The 22039-nt window shown below is 31.7% G+C and overlaps 1 protein-coding gene and 1 pseudogene across 1 annotated transcript in view; both read right to left on the bottom strand.

Annotated features, from left to right (window-relative positions):
- Positions 1–9855, bottom strand: part of IRSp53 (Insulin receptor substrate 53 kDa) — a 58446-nt gene extending 48591 nt beyond the window's left edge. Inside the window, exons 1-2 of the mRNA XM_018456789.1 lie at positions 9672–9855; positions 6083–6190 (exon numbers count right to left, since the gene is read on the bottom strand). Coding sequence (XP_018312291.1) covers positions 6083–6190; positions 9672–9855 — 292 coding nt within the window. The remainder of the gene's footprint in view (positions 1–6082; positions 6191–9671) is intronic.
- A 2813-nt stretch (positions 9856–12668) lies between these two features.
- On the bottom strand, positions 12669–13713 carry LOC108728297 (histone-lysine N-methyltransferase SETMAR-like; annotated as a pseudogene).
- Positions 13714–22039: the final 8326 nt, after the last annotated feature.

Here is a 22039-nt window from a genome sequence, read left to right as displayed (position 1 = left end):
CCCCAACAAAATACGGCAATTAATTTTACGCGCGAGTCTCCAAATAAACGATCGAAGAAAATTCGAAGAATAATACAATTAACGTAGCACGGATGAAACACTCGAGCAATCACACAACAAATTGCAACAGACTACATGCGCGAACGCGATAAACAACAATTTCTACGTTGCGAGACGTGTGTTATTTGTAAAATAAAATAGCTAATTTAGGACGCGCTAATTAATTATGCTCAAAACAACGGGGATTACAGCATCCTCGCGAGCGCGCAAATTTTCATAGTATGCAAAATTGCAAATAATTAGATCGGTGAATTTATTAATTCGATTAATTGAATGTCCCGTTTCCGAGTCGATGATAGTCTCTCCCCCCCTCTCTCTCTCTCTTACACATTAATGCGTTATTACTGCAGGCGTAATTCGCCGTAAATTATCTCGTCGAAAATTATCTTTGCCGGAATGGTCGCTGCATGTTTGCCGGTAATTGTTATCGCAAAGGATAACTACAACCAGTCCATTTCTCGTGTCAGTCAAGATTTGAATCCGATTTAATGCGCGCGTTAAAATCAATAAAGTATAGATACTCCAGCATAATTGCTGCTTTTAATCATTCAATGTTTACGCAAGTGTTTAATCTTTGGAAGATTGAGATCTATTTTTAAAAACTTAGCTTGAGCACATTGAAAAAAGTATTAAAAATTTTAATAAATATTTCTTTATATAGTTCTAAATAAATATTTACTAAATGTGTGTCCCAGCAAACACAAATACATCTCAAACTCGTAACTCATACATAATCTTAATTTTTTGGATCGTAATAGTCATGTCAAAAGTTACGTAAATTTGCGGAGAATGTTCTCAAATTTGTCGTCCTAGTATACCTATAGTAATTACATAACAAGTGACATGATTTAAATACGAAACGGCGACAGGGTTGACATATAACAATTATGTATTGAGATGAAATGCATACATATATAACATTTACGTAATACAAAATTTGTCACTGTAACATCATAAATCGGTGAAATTGTTATTTATTTGTTACTTATTGACATCGACTCAATTTCTTTGATTTGAAGAAATTTTTTGGTTATTTCTTGCTATTAGAATTAAAAAAATAATTTATGCAGTTTTGTAACTCTTTTTTTAAATGAAAGAAATATATTTTTTGTAACAAAAAATTTTCTTAAGTAAAAACTATTTTTTTATATAATAAAAAGATTACGGTTATATCTTAACGAAAAAAATAATTTTTTTATTATTATTTAGTTTCGTTTTACCAGTTCAATTTATTATTTACTGTTTCGCATATCTATATTCTTGTCTTATTAACTACAATTAATTATTGAAAAATGCATCGCCGCCAAGATTTGAACCTACGATCCCTAGAACAGTAGCCTAATAAACTTACGCTGAGCTAATCGCACGCTTGTGATCGAGTCATTGCCAACATTACTTATACTTCCTATTGTAACCATTCTTATGTTAATTTCATGCCTGTGCTGACAGTTTAATATTATTAATATTTGAAGAGATTACATGGAAACGAAATAATACGCTGGTATTTATTCACTCAGTTAGGAAATGATAATGATCTATCCATGTTAAATACTTATTCTTTATATTTTTGTATCTATAAAGGAAAAATCTACACGACAATCGTATATATTATTATCTAATTGCATAAAAATAATTAACTGATAGCATAATAGAAGCAAAGTATATAGAACCTAACCTATCTTTTGGATAGACTTTATTTGCTAGCGATACTAATTATTTTAATTATATGTTATATTGTGTGTGTGTGTGTGTGTGTGACGAATAATGAGAAATAATTTGCAATAGTACTTATCGATCGTTTTCTTATCAATTTGTCACATTTGTTGTCCCTTAATATGTTTATATAACAAAGTCACTTCTCTCAATGTGCAAAAACAAATATAATGAAATATGCTCAAACATTAAAAAAGTGAGGTATAATTTATGAAATTATGTTACATCGTAGTGATGTAATTTTTTAGGAAAGTACAATCTCATAATTTTAGTGATATAACTGTTACAGATTACAGTATACATTTCTGCAGATGTAACCAAAAAACATGTATTATTTACATTTTTTTCCATTATGGTTTAGTGATGTAAATGTATTTTGTATTTGTTATGTCTCATTCATAGAATGGTATATGGATGTAACTTAATGGATGTAATTTATTGGATGTAACTTAATAATACGTTTAATTTACATAATTATATTATGTGCTAAATATATAACAAAGATATGTAACAAAATTATCATTTATATCAGAATATCTCGTTTACGCCATAAAGTTGTCTTGTTATAAAACAGAGACGTCTGAACAATGACAAAAAAATTATGTAACAGTGCCAAGTCATGTTTGCTAGGGTGTGTGTGTGTGTGTGTGTGTGTAAATGTATATTTATTTCATATAAAAACCATTATTTTAACTTTTTTATTAATCTTTTTTTTATTGAATAAATATTTATTTATTGTAAGTAAATGTATACTTAGTACTATTCAAAAATATATCGTATATTATGATTTAGTAACTTTTTTCAGAATAAAATTATATTCGTTGTTATTTCATTGTATTTCTTTCTTCAAAATATAACACTGTTATGCACTGTTATTCAATATATAAGGTGATTTTTGGCGATGGTAAGGTACATGTACCAAGGTTGTTATTGGTATATATTGGTATATATTGATAGAGATAGAACTTATTGTGGATAACCTATACCATAATTATTCGCTGATTGTTTTTCAGACACGCGAATTCGATACTGTTTAAAAAGACTAAGAAAATAATAAGTGTAATAATTAGTTTTAAAGCATATTTGGCTGTCTTAATAAATGAAATGTTTAATGACGAAGATGATGAAGTATCTTCAGTAGAAGCTTATAAGCACTTCTTTGCAAAACGTGGAAGAAAGATAAAAATTTTCACATTATTAAACACAAACGAAAGACAACATCATAATCGCCCCGAATTATATTCCGAAGTTTGGATTGATTTGTACACTGAGTATGACTTTTTTCTTATTTTTCGAATGAAACGATCAACGTTTCAAAATTAACTAGAAATTATGATGCAACAACAAGAAATGCAAAGAGTAAGTAATCGTAACTTAATAACTTCAATACTGTATAATTTGTTATAAATTAAGTACTATTATATAATATAATTTAGGTATTTACTGGAGGATTTCAACCTGTGCTGCCACAGAAGATTCAACAAATAGCTATATATTATTTAGCAAATCAAATATCTATGGCACAGATTGGAGACAAATTTAATGTAGCAATATCGACTGTTTTAAATTGTATAAGCATTTGGATAAATTATATTTTAAAATTGGTACCTATATTAACACAATGGCCCACAGTAAATCAATGAATCAATATACAAAATAAATTCAAGGATATTGCAGGTTTTCCAAGTATGACTAAATATTGCATTTAAAAGACAGGTTTAATCTATAAATGTTGCTAATACAAATATTGTTATTTAATAAAATTGTTAATTGTAATGTTTAAGGTATAATTGGGGCAATCGATGGTTGTCACATAAATGTTATGGTACCAAGTACTCATAAAAAATGTTATCAAAATAGATATTTGACAAATAGATATTTGTTATCAAAATAGATAATTTTGATTGTATCACGTTTTCATTAAATATTACGCTTAATCAGAATCCGAAGAATGTTTTCTTCTTTTTTAGAAGATTTCTTATTATTTACTTCTAAAAAAATAAAATTCTTCATAACATTTAAAAATTCATCGCGCTGTTCCAATGTTCTCTTTTTTAATTCATTTTGTTCTATCAGTAAAGTTTTAAATTTTTTAAAACATTCATTTTCAATATGTATATCTTGTTCATGAAGCTCTTTTAAAACTACAGTTATATTATCTTTTTTTGGTCTTACTGATTTTTTAACGTTCTCAAAAATATTCATAGTTTTTAAATCATCTTTATTTTCTTTTATATTTTTTTACGTACTGTCTTTTTTATTAGATTCCTATCATCAACATCATTTTCTTTCTCATTGCTACAATCATTAGTAACTGCAGTTGAATTACACTCATCTAATGAATCCAGTAAATTGACTGGTTTATTACTATGTTTCTCCCCAATAAGATCATGCATTTCGTCAAAATATTTTACAGGTTTTTTCTTTCCTGTGCCATTAGATTTCATGTAACGGCAATGTCCATGATACATTTTCTCTAAATTTCGCCAACGTTGATGACACTTATCTGTACATTTTGTTCTATTATAATTGACTAAATGATTATTATTTTGCATTTCCTTTGCAATATCAATCCAAATCTTTTTTTTTTTGGAGTGCATTTGTCATTAAGAAGATGAAATTTAGTTTGCAATCTCCAGTAATTTTATTGTCATTTCATGAGTAAATTCTGTAAATATTAAAATATTTAATAGTTAGACATATTTATATTAAGCCTTTGAAAAATAGTAAGTTATAATTGTATCACATACTAATAAAAATACTTACTATCTTCATTTGGCATTTCTAACATTTTTTTTTTCATTTTTTGATTCGTCAATTGTGTAGAATCTTTTTCTACGTTTCCTGTATCTTTTGTGTTTCATCTACAAGTTTTTTAAAATATGAGTAGATATAATATAATAATTTGTAATGCTATAGTAATTTGTTCTTAAATTATAATTAGTGAAGCAATGATATGTATCATGTATGACTTGATAATATCTTTTAAATATTTGAGTTTGGGTATTTTTCTTTGAAATACTTAATGTTAAGTTCTGAGAAATTTTAAGTTATATATATAATGTACACATATATCTATGAATAAACATACTGTTAATTTCATTCGTACATAATGTTGAAGATTCGTCCATAACTGTTAAAGCACCTGCTATAATATAAATTTATATTTCATTACAAAAGTATTTTAACAGTATTTTATAATAAATAATTAAAATATAATTATATATATACAATTTTACATACTTTGCGTGCAAAAAAGTATCATTTTTCCACTTTCATTTAAAACCGGTGTCAACCAACTATGTACCAAAATTGCTAGTCCCTTTACCACTAATGACCAAATACACAAAAACGTTCTGGTACAGTTTGGTATACTTTGGCTGCTATACCAGAAGCACGCCAAAAATCGCCTAGTGACCTTCTCCGTCTTTTAAAAGTTGATATAAAAATTATGTACACTTTTTATACAGAAAAGATTATTTTGTGCAGCAAATGATGACCAAAATCGAAAGATCCAAAAATCAATACGACAAAACCATTGAAAATCTCTGGTGAAGAATCTATCTTGACTGATCGGATTCCGCGCTTCTCCCCGAACAAATAAAAACTTTAGTCGGTCGTTGGCACTTGGAAAGCTTCCTAAGTCTGCATCTTAGCCTGCTTAAGAGGCTCGCAAGCTTCATACACGGGTCGCCGACCTGAGCTTAATACGTACACTTATCACGCTGCAATGATCTTGTTAGCAACTTTCGTTCATCGGCGTCTGGAGGCAGAAAGACGGAAGGGTGGTAGGAGCTTTCGAGCTTAGAGACGGTTAAACGCGCTTTATTGGCTTTGGAAGCCTTGGTAAAGCTCACTTCGTTCCAGAGCAATGCAAACTTCGACTCTTGAAAACGAGAACTGCTTTATTTGTCGTCTTGTTTCGAGGAAATGAATCGAACGCAAATTCATCATCAAGATCAATCATTCAACAAAATAAAGAAAATATATACTATCCATAATTAAAAAAAAATTCTTTTTTTAAATATTTAAATGTCTTCAAGAGTGAAACGGATTCCTTCACTTATCCAAATTTCAGGTTCTTAATTATTATATACTTAAAGAAATACCTTCTGCTGAAGTATCTAAAAATTTTTAACTATATAGATGCAAATTGATACAGATCTGAAAATAATTAAAATAAAGTGGTTGTTTCGAGTCTTGACTCTGATTAGAAAGTTTCTGATTCAGTCGAATGCTATATGGAATGAAATGAGTTTTGTTTCATGTTCTCCGATTAAAATTAGTCAATTTAGAGTTTCTCACTTACCCACATCCTTCGAACCACCCCATGTTCCCAGCTGAGCTTGACGGGCTAATCGGGACAAAGCGTCGACATAAACTCGCGACGCTGCCGCAGCTCCTGAAAAGGTAGTTATTGTTAGTTACGATTTCGTGTTGACGACAATGTAGATTGATTCATTAATTTACATTAATATCTGTTTATAAATTCATGAATCGTAATTAATTTTTTACCAATTTAAAAACGTTAATAAATCTTATTTTAATATCTTTAAATGAATATTTCAAATATTTTGTGCCAACACAATGCGAATTCAACGCAACGGTAAACTGATATTTGCAGGGAGTATAAATAAAGGGACTAAAAAACATGCTCATGTGTTTCTTCCTTTGTGTTCGATTCGAGAGACATGAGCGAGATATGCTCCTCAAACAAGTGATCGCGTCAATATAATAAAAAGACCGAATGAGCTATTCTAGTGGTTATCAATGAAAAACGATCCTCGTTCAGGCCTGCTCTCGTTAGAGGTTATGAGGCAGAAAAATTGGGACAATCCGGAAAAGAAGTGGGAAAGACATGCAGTGGCAAAGCGAGACGGGGGAAAGCAGTGGTCGATATATCGGTGGAAATTGTGTGTTCCACCCCTGCGGGCAAATCCCTCATAAATAGCGGGCTTGTATGCTACCTAACGGACTTGAAGGACGAAAGAAAAGAGAGAAAAAGAGGGTGAATGACGGAGAAAAGGAAGGGATGGCTAGTCCAACAAGAAAACCGTGCGTGCTGTATCTCTGGAGAAACTCGCAGGGAAGCTGTAGGGTCGTTTTATGGGCCGCGCCTTCCCGTCACGATCATCCCCCTTCGTTTCCAATCCCTTCCTCACCCTTTCGAGAAATCGAGCTGTACTTGAAATGCGTTTGTTTCATTAAAGCCTGGCAAGAATTCTATAGTTATTTGCTAAGTGCAAGTGAGGTTACATATCTGCGAGGGTTCCGAAATTAATTCAAACCTCTACAAATGTATATTAAAATTTTTTTTATGTAATTTTTTTAATTATGAGGTTTAAATCTTTCCTAAAAATTTTACGTAGTATCTTTTTATACATTTTTTTTATACAGGATTGGAAAAGTTACTTTGTAAAAGTAAATAGTTACAGTTTTTTTCTCTTAAAAGTTTAAGTATTAAAATCCTATTAGCTATTGCAAATTTTTAATACAGACATTTACGTTATTTACAAAGTGTGATAATTATCAGAGAGAAATAAAGATATGTATATTTTAATCATAAATTGTTTACTGAGCACTTCATTTTGATCAACCAATATTTTGACGAATAAGTTTAAAATATATAAAAAATAACTATAAAAATAGCTATTAATTATAGTTAAAAGTAAGTTATAGTTAGAGATGAAAAAAAAAAACAAAATTAAGTTATATGCAGTTATTAAAAAAACTCTAACTTTGTGACAATCTTGCGTTTCGCATTCAGTTTAGATCCAAGATTCCATTCTTGGATCTAAACACGGAGAAAACCCGCGAAACGCAAGATTGTCACATAGGTAACACCCGTGAAAGCCTCAAGAATATTAAACTCTAACTTTATTACAAATCTTGTTTATATATATATTATATCAGTCCACTTATAAACATTTTTAGGACTATCATTTATGATAATTTTCAAAAATTCAGAATGTATTTGACGAGACAAGTCTGATGCGAGAGGGTTAATAACATCGCAATTTAATTTTCGTTTCGGAGAGAAGACTTGTCATCCTCAATTAAAGTTCCCAAAACGGAAAATTCCAGCCTGTTTCGCGTGGCGAAACGTTAAGTTTCCCCTCAGCGGTAGATCGCAAATACAAGGGACGGCAGGGGATGAGGATACAGAGAGTGAATTTATGCTTCATTCGTACACGTTAGGTATACACGAGGAAGAAACGAGTGGAGCGTAAATTATGGCACTCTTGAAGCTCGTTCCACCTCTTCCTCCTTCTCTCTCTCTCTCTCTCTCTCTTGTCGACCTCTTCCCCCGCCCCGTCCACCGACCTCAAGTACAGTGCTCGTTTCCGGAGGGCGGGTTTTATTTATTGTTTCATGCTACTACTGAACACGCCATTCTTCGGTGAAAGAAAGTTTATTTAAAAAAAATTTATATACACACACGATACTCCCTTTTTTTAGTTCCAGTTTTTATACAGCTGAGGTGACTCTTTAATGATTCTTTTATTCCCATGATAATTGGGGCTTGTAGCTTTTCCATTAAATTCTGCGTGTGTGCGGAACGTTAAAAAAATTTAAAAGCATGTTATTTCATTAATTTGGAATTGAAATTCCCTTGGGTATTGTTTCAAAGTTTCCAAGTCACGAACAATTGGAATTAAAAAATCATAATTTAAACTTCAGAAATGACCATAAAAGCAACATTGTCCTCTTCATTATTTATAATTATATACGCCGTGTTTATCACTCACGTACACGTATATCATGCTGTTTATCATAATTACCCCTGTAAAAAAAATATCTCAAAACGGAGTAATAATAGCAGCTAGAATATATGTGCTCGGTTTCGCCTGGCAATAATTTCGCCGCGAGGACTGCGCTTCATATCCGAGTTTTACGATACAGAATTTTGCGACGACATCGAAACTCGCACGTCGACAGCTGTCGCCGCCATTTTTCGCGTATGTTTCGTTGCAGCCTCCAGCGAGACATACGTGAACCAAAAAAAGAAGAGCGAAAAAGAAAAATACGATTTCCCTTGTACTCGTTTCTTCTTTTTTATTTTTTATTGTGGGACAAAGTCTGCGAGAAAATTTAACAGCGCGGGAGATTTAACTGCAGTTTCCCACGTTGTCAATTTCGATTATCGTCAATTATTTTCATTATTCCATTTCTCTCTAATGTTCCGCAAATAAACTGTTACATAAATTGGAAAAGTATTTTCCGTAAAATTTTCATAAAATTTTTTATACATTTGTTAATCATTAAAATTCGAAATTTGTAGGAAATTTATCGTGGCTTCATCAATTCTATCGTTTACATTTTACATTATTCAATATTAATTTGAATATCCAAACATATACAGAGGGACAAAAAAGTTTGGTAATTAATAAGATATCAAAGTTTTAATAAAATATAACTAATTGTAAGTTAATAAGATGTAACTAACACTCTAGAGTTTGTTTTTTTAATATACGTTATTATTTGGGTAGCAAACTGACGTTATTTGTCGTCATTTTAACGTCAAAATGACGACAAATAATGTTAGATGTTTTGCTACCAGGATAATGATTTGATAAACACAAAAAAATTTATGACCGAACTTTTTTGTCATCCCGTAAAAATCGAAATACAGATTAAGTTGCAAATTTCATAATTATTCTAAGACTTATATTTTTACAATTAATAAACATACTCTATTTTTTTATTATTCTGTATATTATATGTATCAGCATACAATAATTCTTTTCGATTCGCAGGAAATTCTGCGTTGGAATTCCACGTACAAATATTTCGAGTTTCAAGCACCTCAAGTAGCCAGCGTATTATTAAAACGACGAATATCGAACATAGCGAAACACGCGGTATAATCGTAAGCAGAAATATCCAGTGCTTCACACCATCCCCCTTGTCGCTCGGGAATGCGTAACATAACTGTGCGTTTGGAACATAACTGGGTGGTGGTGGAGTCGATGGTGGAAATGCTGACTCGCCCACCCTCTTGTTTGCGGCTGTTTCAGCAAACCCCCGAGCGACTCCGGGGATTGGAAGCAGGCCGAGTTCGTCATCGGCGACGCACCCCATTGTCCAACGGTCATCCCTCGTCTTCCCCCAGCTGTCGGCAAACTTCGGACTGTCCTGTATCAACCCTTCACCGCAACGTTCCTCATCCAGCCCGTCTCGGAGACATCTCGATATCGATATACATAGTATATCGGGTTATATCAGGTTCGCAGGGAATCTGCACTCGCTTTCATCGACGGGAATTCAAGACACAGTACTATACTGTTCGTATTCGAAGATATGAACAGTATTGGATATTCAGATTCATGGGCATTGCCAGAGAAATCAGAATATTCACAGCTTCAAACATTTTGAAATTCAAACACTTGATACAAGCATCCTCGAAAAATATAGGAATTAGAATTTTGAAAATAATAAAAAATATGACACTTTGAGCATAGAATTTTTCAAAAGATATCTTTTGTTATGTTCAAAAAGATCGATTTCTTCTTTTAAAAAATTAAAATTTACTTTCATGCGTGTTAATATTTCTAATTAAAGTGGAAATTAGGTCGATAAGAATAAATCAAATAAAAGAAAGAATCCTATTTTCGATCGAAGCGGATCTCAGTGCTTAATAATATTCATATATAGATAGATTTACAAATACTTTTTTCAATTCTAAATTACAGGTTCAAACCTTGGCTGAGGTAATATTTTTTGCAATAATTATTCTGCAATGTTTTTAAGATAATTATTTGCATCGTTATTAAATTGGCGATCAATGTACAATAATTTGTGATGTTATTTCCAGCTTCAGCTTATGATGCGTTTCAAGTCCGACAAATCAAATCGGCGCTCAGTTTATAAAACAGACGAATATATTTGTAAATTCATATATGATTATACCTAATATGTTATTAAGTAGCAAGATATATCGCTTCGACCGAAAATAGAATTAGTTAATATTTCCAGACTCGTAAAAATCAATTGAATTATCGCTGCATCAGAACATTCCAAATTGCTTTAAATTGTAATTATTTTCCGAAAGTCCAACGAGGCGGGGAGAAGGAACTCCAAAATACTTAACGCGTAATTAAGGAGCTGCTTTGAAGGATGGCTTCTTGGCTCGGTGCGTCGTTTATCAGTGCTTGCGAGCTTGCTTAGAAGGTACAGAGATAATAAATGAACGGCGGGAGTTTCTAAGCGGCTTAATTGCTTATGAGGGTGTTTACCAGGGCTCTTAGACCGGCTTCGCCAAACGCAACAGGCGCGAGTGAGTACTATCAAGATTTCGCGCGGTATTAATGTAGATTAATGGAAAACTTCGTTGCATTTTGGCTGCAACTTTTCCTATTTTTTCGCCGACAGTTCCCACGAGCTATCGGCGGTTATTAATGGACTTGACTTTCGCGTTCAATCTTTTTTTTTATCGAGATCTGCACTTAAATGGAATTTTTTACTCATTACAAACTTCGGAGAACTTTGATTCTTTCGCTTTATGTTTTTTACTTATACAGGTTAGATGTAATTAATTCTTAAAACGCAACAAGATGTAGAGGAGAGTGGGCATGAAAGAGCCAGTTTTTTTCCAAATATGGAAAAAAATATTTAATCTGGTATTGAACAAACAAAATTACTTTCTAACTTAAGTATACACATTTGTCTATAAAATCCATTAACAGAAAAATAATTTAATCATTAACAGAGATTTAATCACCATTTTTATATAAATTGGAAATTCAACTCTTTCAAAACAACATGGTTATGAACAAGCCATCACCTGTTTTGAAAGAACTGGATACTAAATTATATAAACTTTAACACAAATCAAATAAAAATGTCATTCTTTAACAAATATTCTTTTTAGAAAATTAATAAATGTGTGAAAAATAGAAAATATAATATTTCTAATTAAAAACATGTATAGCAAAAAAATGAAAATTTCCCCCCAAAAAATTAAAAAAAAAGTACAATTATATCGAAAAGAACATTCATGTAAATGCAATGAAAGAATCATGCAAAGAGGCAATAAAGAAACTGGCTTTTTCAAAACCAGCTCTTTCATAACACTATGTGTAAAAAATATAATCACAGAATATCTGATAAACCACAATAAGCAAAAAAATTTATAACTACGTTCTTAGTTACGTTAATGTACATAGTATTCTATAAAAAAAATACTTTTTCTAAAAGCTAATCGCAAATAAATGAAAAAGACTTGGAAATTTAACTCAAGAAACTTACTTTTTGTAATGATAATTTTGCATCTCTCATTACGGCTACGCCGTTTGACGATGACTGTCAAATGTTTAGACTTCTTGTAGTCAATATTATAACGGAGACTGTGATAAGTGATTTCAATTTTTTAACAGTTTGTATTATTATGTATTTTATTTAGGTATTATGAGAACATATAATACAATAAAACTATATACTCCATATCATTTCAAGATTGAATTTGATAATGTGCATATTCTTTCTTTCTCTTTCAATTAATCATTAAGTTTTTGTATTTATAAAAGTCTAGATTATAAATATTTTGTCATTAAAAGCATAAAATGTATAAAAAAACTTATGTTACATTAATTAAGAGTGATCTATTTTCTTGTACATGAAATATCGATAGTAATATTGTATCAATAGCGATAGCAATCCAAGGAAGCATTAAATATTCTGTTGCTATGCACAATACGTTGATCAGAAATGTAGAAGACAAAAGACTGTCTACCTTTAAAAAGATTAAGTAAAATAAAATATAAATAGTGATTAAAATAAATAGTTTACGTTACGTATAATTAAAGATTTTTAATACTGACAGTGTAGATACGAGGGCAAATCAATAAGTTTTTAGAAAAACATAATAAAACACACTTTTTTTGATCGATTCATTTTTATTTCTCAACATAGTCTCTTTTTAGCTCGATACATTTCATCCAACGATTCTCCAACTTTTTCAAGCCGTCCGAATAATATGATTTGTCCAACCCTTCAAAATAAGCCTCTGTTTCGGTGATGAGCTGCTCTCTGGTGGTGAATCTCTTTCCTTCGAACCATTTCTTCAGGTTTGGAAACAAGAAATAGTCGCAGGGGGCTAAATCTGGCGAATATGATGGATGGGGAAGCAATTCGTAGCGGAATTCGTTGAATTTGGCCATCGGTGCCGGAGATGTGTGAACCCGTACATTGTCTTGATGGAAGAACACTTTCTTCTTCGCCAAATGGGGACGTTTTTTCTTTAAAATGTTGTTGAAACGGTCCAAGGCTGCGTAGTAATCACCATTGATCGTTTGCTTCGATGGAAGGTAATCGATATGAATTATACCGCGTGCATCCCAAAAAACTGGCCATCACCTTTCCGGCCGACTTCATGGTCTTCGCCTTCTTCGGAGCTGGTTCACCCGGTAAAGTCCATTGTTTTGACCGTTCCTTCGTCTCGGGTGTGAAGTAATGGATCCATGTTTCGTCCACAGTAATGAATCGACGCAGGAATTCATCTGGATTACGTTGAAACATCTCCAAACATTGTTTTTAAATCGTCACACGGTCGCGCTTATGGTCCACAGTGAGCAAACGCGGCACCCATCTTGCTGATATCTTTTTCATACCCAATTGTTCGTGTAAAATTGAAATCACTGTGCCATGTGATATACCTGTGGCCTCAACAAGCTCGCGCACTTTCACTCGTTGATCAGTCAAAACAATATCGTGGATTTTATCGATGATTTCTGGCGTAGCAGCCTCGATTGGACGTCCCGAACGATGTGCATCACATGTAGATGTACGACCACGTTTAAATTCATTCACCCAATTGTATACAGTCGCAAATGCTGGTGCAGATGTGCTATGAACATTATCCAACTCGGCTTTGATTTCTTTCGGCGTTAAACCTTTCATATGTAGATGTTTGATCATTGCATGAAACTCGTTTTTTTCCATTTTGCAAAAAATACAAAGGTTGTTAGCTTTAATCGTCTACAGAAATGAAACCACGCGATGAATTCCGTTCAAAATTTGACAGTAATCAGCTGAAAGATGCTACTTGTCAAAAAGTAATGTGACATGACGCTGCGAGTGTCCTCTGACAGATTTTCTAAGAACTTATTGACTTGCCCTTGTATTGACATAGCCAATATAATCTAAAATTACGTCTAAATGTTGTATTTCTTGAAAAACATTACGACGTCTTAAAGACGTCTAAAAATGTCATAATACGACAGAATTAACGTCTTTAAGGCGTCTAAAAGACGTCATGATTTAAGACGTTTAAATACAGGACATCTGAAAGATTTCCTTAAAGATGTCACAAAAAGCGTCTTAAAGACGTCTTTCTGATAATTTTAAGATGTTTTAAAATATGACTTTGGGACTTTTAGACATCTTTTGTACGTTTTTAAGACGTAAAACTGTTGTCTGGGATGACATGACTTGAATAGGTAATTTTAAAAATGCTACTTTGCAATTTATATATAAGTGTGTTCTGTTATTATTAATATTATCTTTCGTACACACGATGATATTCCGGTTTTTTTTACTATGATGGATTATTCATATTCCAAACTAATTTTCTTTACAGTCATCCTTGGAATTTGACATAATCAGATACTAACATAATCAGTTACGTTATCAGTGCAGCTTTTCAAATCTTGTTAAATCATCTCATACCATAATATTTTAATACCTGACACCAACTTACATGATGGGACTTAACACGATTCTCGCTGTCAAACGGGTAGTTAAGTTATGATTTTTATATCTTGACATCAATCATTGCGGACATGGTATTACCACTACCAACGATTGCAACCCTTAATCAGTTCACCCCATACCTCACTCGCTGCCCAGAGTTATATGACTTTTCATGTAAAGCGGTGAAATAATTACTAACTTTAACTGTAAATAACTTTTTAACGAATGACGAGCGACGGCTAAAACTTGTTGGAGGTCACTCAGGGTCATGACCTTGACAATATATGTCAAGGTCAAGGTCATCGGGGGCTGGCTCCCCTCATCGGCATAATTACCCAAAATATTTATAACTCAATATCATTTATTAAGGAAAATTATTTTGATAGTTTTTCTGGGAATTCATATGTATAATTAATATGCAATTATATAAATATTTACGATTCCATATTTTATTGTTCACATAACTTTATTTAATAAATATATATATATATATTTGACGTATTACAAATATAATCACCTACTTTTATAACTTTATTAATGATTTTGATGTTCATTAAATTTAATAAAATATATTGATTATTTATTTCTATAGACGGAATATGCTTTAGGCAGCTTGCTTCCGTAATTCTTGATGGAAAAATATTTTAGTATGAATAATTTTGAACTTCCGAAAAACAATGTACATTATACTAGCTCTTACAAAAAATCTTATAGTGCCATACATTACAGAATCAGAAGAATTGCTTATTATTGGTATCGTATAATATAACTATTAGTTTTATTATGTCTATAATAAATTTCAGAAGTAAATGTCTTGTCTTTTATAATTGCCCTTCCATAAATTAGACAATCGTCAATTAAGTTTTGGTAAATAGTTTTTATTTTGCTCTGTCAATATATATATATATATATAGCGAATCTGAAATATTTTTATTCAAACATTCAACGAATACTGTTTTTCTTTTATGAAGAGTAATTTTATTTTTTAAAATAGTCAATCCGTGAAGTATAGATAAATTATTAATTATTTCTTGACCTATATTTTTGGATACATGTGATAAACTCGCTATTCTTCTATTATAATCTTCGAATGGAAAAGCAGAAATAGCCCATAAAGGACTCCAAACGCAAATACCAAGATGCAATAACTGATGCACATTATATGTAAGCTGTCTATCATAAAGATCTGGAATTTGTTTCACGAATACTTTTAACATACATTCTGCATCCTTAATATCTAATAATTTTATATCGCGTTTTAGTAAAGTGAATATAGATATAACAATCAAAAGTCAATGTTGAAAATACTGTGTACGCAAATAATTCTTTAAACTAGGGATGGAATAATATAGAAGCCAATTATAATATTCTGAAGCTTTATAAAAATGAATTAATTTAATTAATTTGGCTTTGTTTAATCATTCTTTCATTAGTTCTCAATGTATAGCCATTTTCAATAAAAGGATAGATACGAACAGTTTTTTTGCCTTCAATTCTTAAGCATTGTTGTGTTTAAATTTCACAGATATTGCAACCATACTCCCCGTTGAAATTGCATTTAATATTTGTGCTCTTGCAAGCGCATCAGCTATTATTAATGATACAACAATTTTCGTATTATAAACAACTTTTGTTTGAGGATGAAGCCAATTTATTCCATCTTGGAAATATTTGTATAATTTCAAACAAAAAGGACGCAAAAAGGTGTTCATTATCAGTTTTTTATCATCGTACCATAATCCACCTATAATAATAAACTGTTCTCTCAAATGTGGAGGTAATTCCATAATTTGAAACATTAAAGGCCAACAATTACTTTTGGAACTTTTTGTCAAAGATAAGCCATCAGTATTTAACATTAGTGTGAGATCATATTCTCCTCTATTTTGTCGAACATTAATCCTTTTGTATTCGGATCCATCTGTTATATTAGAAAAAATTTCAGATTTGCTATTAAGTCATTTTTTTCAAATGTTTTTAACATACTAGTTAAGTTCCTATACTCAAAAAGACACTTATTTTGTTCCATTATATCAAGCTAAAAAATAAATGAATTTTCACTTAACGAACATGATTTGCACACTCTTCTACGGCCTCTATTATACCTTTATAAAATATACATTTTTTACAATAGAAATGTTTAATAACAATATAAGGAGAAATAATATTTTTAACATAAGAAAATAATGAATGTAAAGTTTTTGGCATAAAATTTGGCTGGGAAAGCATATCATTTATAACTACTAACATATCTTGTAAGTTAGATTTTGTCATTCTATGTTTGATATAAAGATTTATTAAATTATAAACAGTTTCATTAATAGTTTGAGAACTACCATTAAATAAAACATTTATATCTCATTGCTATAAAAATTGCAAAATGTAATTTCATTAAAGTCTATAGAGAGAGAATGCCTATTATAATTACACAAAGGTTCCCGGTAGATTAATAGCATTACAATTTATCAAATATATATATATTAGTATTGTCTAATACCGCAATATCGTCTTCGTAATTATAGATAAAATCATCAGAATTATTAATTTCATAATCAGATAGTTTATCTATATAAATATTACTACAACTTTTGGAACTTAATTTATCCTCATGGCTTGAATTTGAAGAGAGAGAGAGAGATTGTGTAAAATTATTTTCCGCTTCATTATTTTCATTATCACTCTCATTCATATCAGTAATTGAAAGCGCAATTTTTTTACTCCATCGTTGACGATTTCTAACAGGAATCTATTTATATAAAAACAATTCAATTATATTTTATAATGTTGATTTTTACATATAATATATAGAAATTATAAAAATAGTTTTCATACATACTGGAACATTTATATTTTCTTCCTACAGTTTATATCTTTGTCGTGGAATATTATTTTCATTCGCTATCTTTTTAATATATGCAAAAAACGTTATTGCTCTGCTTTCAACGTAACTGGAAACCAATGATATAAGCTGCGTTTCACGCATGATGCGCGTGGAGATGCAGACCATAAAATAAATAATCGAGAACCGCGACGCAGAGCGTTCTGCGCAATACAGTGCAGTCCGCGATAGTCCGCGTCTTACTTTTTCGTACGAAGTGTTGTAAAGTATGCAATAAAACTAGGAATTTGTGCGCGATCCTGGATATTTGGCATGAAATGGAAGCTTTTGAGCTGACAGGCCGATTTAAAAAAAAATTTTTTTTTTCGTGTAGGTCTAATATATATAGATATATATGTTCTTTATATTGTTTATATTGTAATTTATTGTAAATTATCAATTGAATATGAAGGTTATCCGTTTCGCGGGTTTTCTCCGTGTCCATATCCATTCTTGGAATGCCAACGTTTCATGAACTGCAAGGTTCACGAAACGTTGGCATTCCAAGAATGGATATGGACACGGAGAAAATCCGCGAAAGTTAATATAACAAGTGGTACTATCTTTGTTATTTACTTAACTCTAATGACATACATCATTCGTATAAAAAATCAGTACAAACTTACCTTTTTAAAAAAGGTAAAAAAAGGCACTAAGCATACGTGTTTCTCAAATAAAATCTAAGTATCCAACCCAATTAATTGTAGTTTTAATTTTTCTTCAAGGATATTTTTATTGAAGGTCTTCGTATTCCAATCCAAGTAATGACAGTTTTAATTCTCTGTCAAAAATTATTACTCCTCTCAAAAGACTAATGTATTAAGTGAAAAATTAGAACCCAGATGCTACAATCTTAACTAATCAAGTTAAATTCTATCAAATTAGAAAGTAAAACCCAAGTGGTACTATCTTTGTTATTTACTTAATTCTAATGATATGTATTATTCGTAAGAGATTTGATATCAACAAAACTGGCACCAAGTTAAATTCCACAAAATTTTATGTATCATTCGTAAAAAAGATTTGATATCAACAATTGACGCCAAGTTAAATCCCACACCAAATTAAATAAATAATATTAACAATAATCTCATTTTTAGACTGTATATGTGAGAAACACAATCGATAAATAGAGCCTTATATCGGTCGAAACTAGATCTTAAATGCTTAAATAATTCAATCTTGAATCACTAAATATGATATATACGTACTTGACATATATACCACACTTGTAGTCTAACAAACTGCGCGCCGAAATATTTCCGGACTAAATGCAATTCAACCATTGTAGTAATTTCGCGAATTAAATTAAATTCTAATAATTCCGATGCTCAAACAGGTATCATATTTCAAAGATGTTAATATATTGAAAAAACTGTAATTAAATTTATTGCGAAAAATATTACCTCGGCCGGGAATCAAACCCGGATCTCTTGTATTCCGTACGAGCGTCCTAAGCCATTAGACTACCGAGGCCTCGATTTGGAAAAACTCAAGGATATTTGTGAAGTTTGTCAACAGGCCAAACAAACTAGACTTAAGTTTGGAGATACGAGGTCAAAAGCAGAAAAGCCACTTCAAATTGTACATACGGATATTTGCGACCCAATAGATCCTGTGACATGGAATGGAAAGAGGTATTTTCTCACTTTTTAAGACGACTATACACACTATACACTAGTTTATTTACTAGAGAGAAAGTCTGAAGTAGAAGATTTCTTGAAGAAATATATAAAACGTGCAAAAGCACATTGGAATCTTAAAGTCTCAAAGTTGAGATGTGATAATGGTAAGAAGTAGGTATATGAATAAAAGTATTCAGACTTGGTGCAAAAACAAAGGAATAGTTATGGACAATATAACGCCTTATACACCTCCACTTAATGGAAGAGCTGAAAGGGTAAATAGAATCTTATTAGATAAGATACGAGCACTCTTATTTGACTCTGATTTGGACAAGGAAATGTGGGGAGAAGCTCTGTACTGCTCAGTTAATATCGTAAATAGATTGCCCACAAGTACTTTAGATTGCACACCTTATGAATTGTAGGAAAAACGTAAACCAACTTTTGAAACGATGCAAATATCTGGAAGCGTGGCACATGTCAAAATACTAGGATCACTTAAGAAACTAGAAAAAAGAAGCAAGAAACTCCTTTTCGTAGGGTATGCACCAAAATGGCTTTGGAATCAAGAAGAGAAGAAAATAGTAATTGCACGTGATGTAAGATTTGAGGAACTTAGAAGAGGATAAAACTAAGAACGAAGAAGAAACAAAGTATATACTAAAGTATATACTAAAGTAAAGTTTATACAACCTGTGAAAGAGTCAGACAGAGAAGAAATCATTGATGATGAAGTGTGGGAAGATGCAGAAGATCTAAGGACTCCAACTATTGGAAAACGAAGAAATCGAGAAATACATGAAGATGAAGATCTGAAAGACGCAGGAGACTTAGTAAACGAAGAACTTGCAGAAATTAATACAAGAAAACCAACCAGAGAAAGGAAATGTCCAGAACGAGATTTACAGATTATATCTTATTAACGTATAGACAAGCTACAACAGGACCGGACAAACAAAAGTAGGAAGAAGCTATAGAAGATGAAAAAAGGTTATTAAAACAGAATACTTGGGAAGAAGTTGATTTGAAGAAACTGAAAGAAAAAGAAAGACCTCTAACCGGAAAATGGGTGTTCAAAATTAAGCAGGACGGACGCTATAAAGCGCGACTCATCATCAGAGGCTGCGAAAAGGAACAGGGAATCAACTACGAAAAAACATTTAGTCCGGTAATAAGCACAAGTGCTTTGAAAAATATGATTGCTCTGACAGCAATGAAGAAATACAAAATCGTATCATTTGACATTAAAACAGCATTCCTCTATGATAATTTAGAAGAGAATGTTTTTATGCATCCTCTTGAGGGATTTGACTGCAAAGGAAAAATCTTCAAGCTAAAGAAGGTTCTATATGGATTAAAACAGGCCTCATTCAGGTGGAATATACGCTTTACAAATTTTTTGAAGGAAAAGAATTTCAAAGCACTAGAGAGTGAACAATGCATATTCAGAGATGCTGATAAAGATTTAATTCGGGATATACGTAGATGATGGAATACTTCTCGGAGCTGATATGAAGGAAATACAAGAAATTGTAATTAAAAAAGGAGTTTCAAATGACGGTTGTTTATAATCCTAAAAGATATGTCGGTTTAGAAATATCAAGAAATAAAGATTAGATTAAAGTTAAGCAAAAGGAATATTCAAAGAACATTCTTAAACAGTACGGAATGGAAAATGCAAAACCAGTAAAAATACCACTAATTAAAAATGAAGAAAGAAAAACCCCAATAAAGGAAGTTTTCGGCTATAGAGAAACAATAGGAAGCTTACTATATCTTTCAACGAAGACAAGGCCTGATATGTATATTCTTTGGAGTCGGATTCTGCAGTCGTTTCATTGAAAATTATACACAAGAAAACATTAATGATGTAAAATATGTTCTGAAGTATTTAAACGACACAACAGATCAAGGCTTGCATTTCAATAACAGTGATAATCCGAATATTTTGCAGGGATACTCCGACTTTGCAGGAGACTTACAGATCACAGACAAAGTACAACTGGTTTCATCATATTCTATGGAGGAGGAGCCATAAGCTGGTGTTCGCGAAGACAGTCAAACGTAACTCTTTCAAATACTGAAGCGAAATACATTGCAGCCGCAGAATGTTGCAAGAAATTACTATATTTAAAGACTTTGCTGGAAGAACACCAAGATAACAAGCTCTGCCTAGAACTAAACATTGATAATCAGAGTATAATTGCACTGATTAAAAACGGAGTTGTTAATAGACGCTTGAGACACATAGATGTGAAGTATAGATTCGTACACGATCTAGTAAAACGGAAAGCGATTAAATTAAGATATTGTCCATCAGGTGAACAAAAGGCAGACATTTTGACAAAGGCTTTAAATAGAATAAAGTTTTTAACTGCAAAAAAGCCATGGTGAATTAGTTTGATGTAATTAAGGAGGAGTGTTGAGAATGAATTATATTATCGATTGATTAGTAATCACATTAAACTAATCGCGAGAGATGGCACTATTTTGGAAGTTACTCATTTATTAAAAAGATGAGAACATCGCTGTTGCTCGCCCCTTTTTCCTGCGGATCTTGGTACCAAGCGGTAGCGTTGATTGTGAGGCCTTGCAGCGGCGATACTTGTTAATTTTCTCGTTATAGATAAGTTTAAAATAAGCAATCTGTCTTTGTACGAAGTGCTAGAATTGACTTCTGTTTTAATTGACTCAATATTAAGATTATTATTACACTGTGAAACTTTCATTCCTCCTTTGCTTTCTTGTTTATCAATTAACTAATTTGGTAAAACTGTTTATAAGTTCTGTTGTAATTAAATGTAACTGGACTTAAATGAGAATCGTGTATTCATTTTATTTTAGAATATTTCAACACGCGCCATGCGCGTATCTTAGCGCCGAGACACTACCGTGTCTCCAGATATAAATAAAGGTAAATAAATGATGCAAAATAACGTAAGCGTTTCAATGATATAAATATGATCTCATCGCAATCATCCACTTCTTCGTCCCTTGTTATTTCTAAATTCGCCATTCGCACCCTCTTGGCAGACGAGAGTCCTTAGCAAGCGGCGTAAATGTCCTTTCACCC

This window comes from Mycetomoellerius zeteki, unplaced genomic scaffold, assembly GCF_001594055.1.
Source record: "Mycetomoellerius zeteki isolate Tzet28-1 unplaced genomic scaffold, Tzet1.0 scaffold607, whole genome shotgun sequence".
Classification (NCBI taxonomy): domain Eukaryota; kingdom Metazoa; phylum Arthropoda; class Insecta; order Hymenoptera; family Formicidae; genus Mycetomoellerius; species Mycetomoellerius zeteki.
Note: the sequence above shows the minus strand (reverse complement) of the source record. Positions and strands in the feature narration are given on the sequence as shown.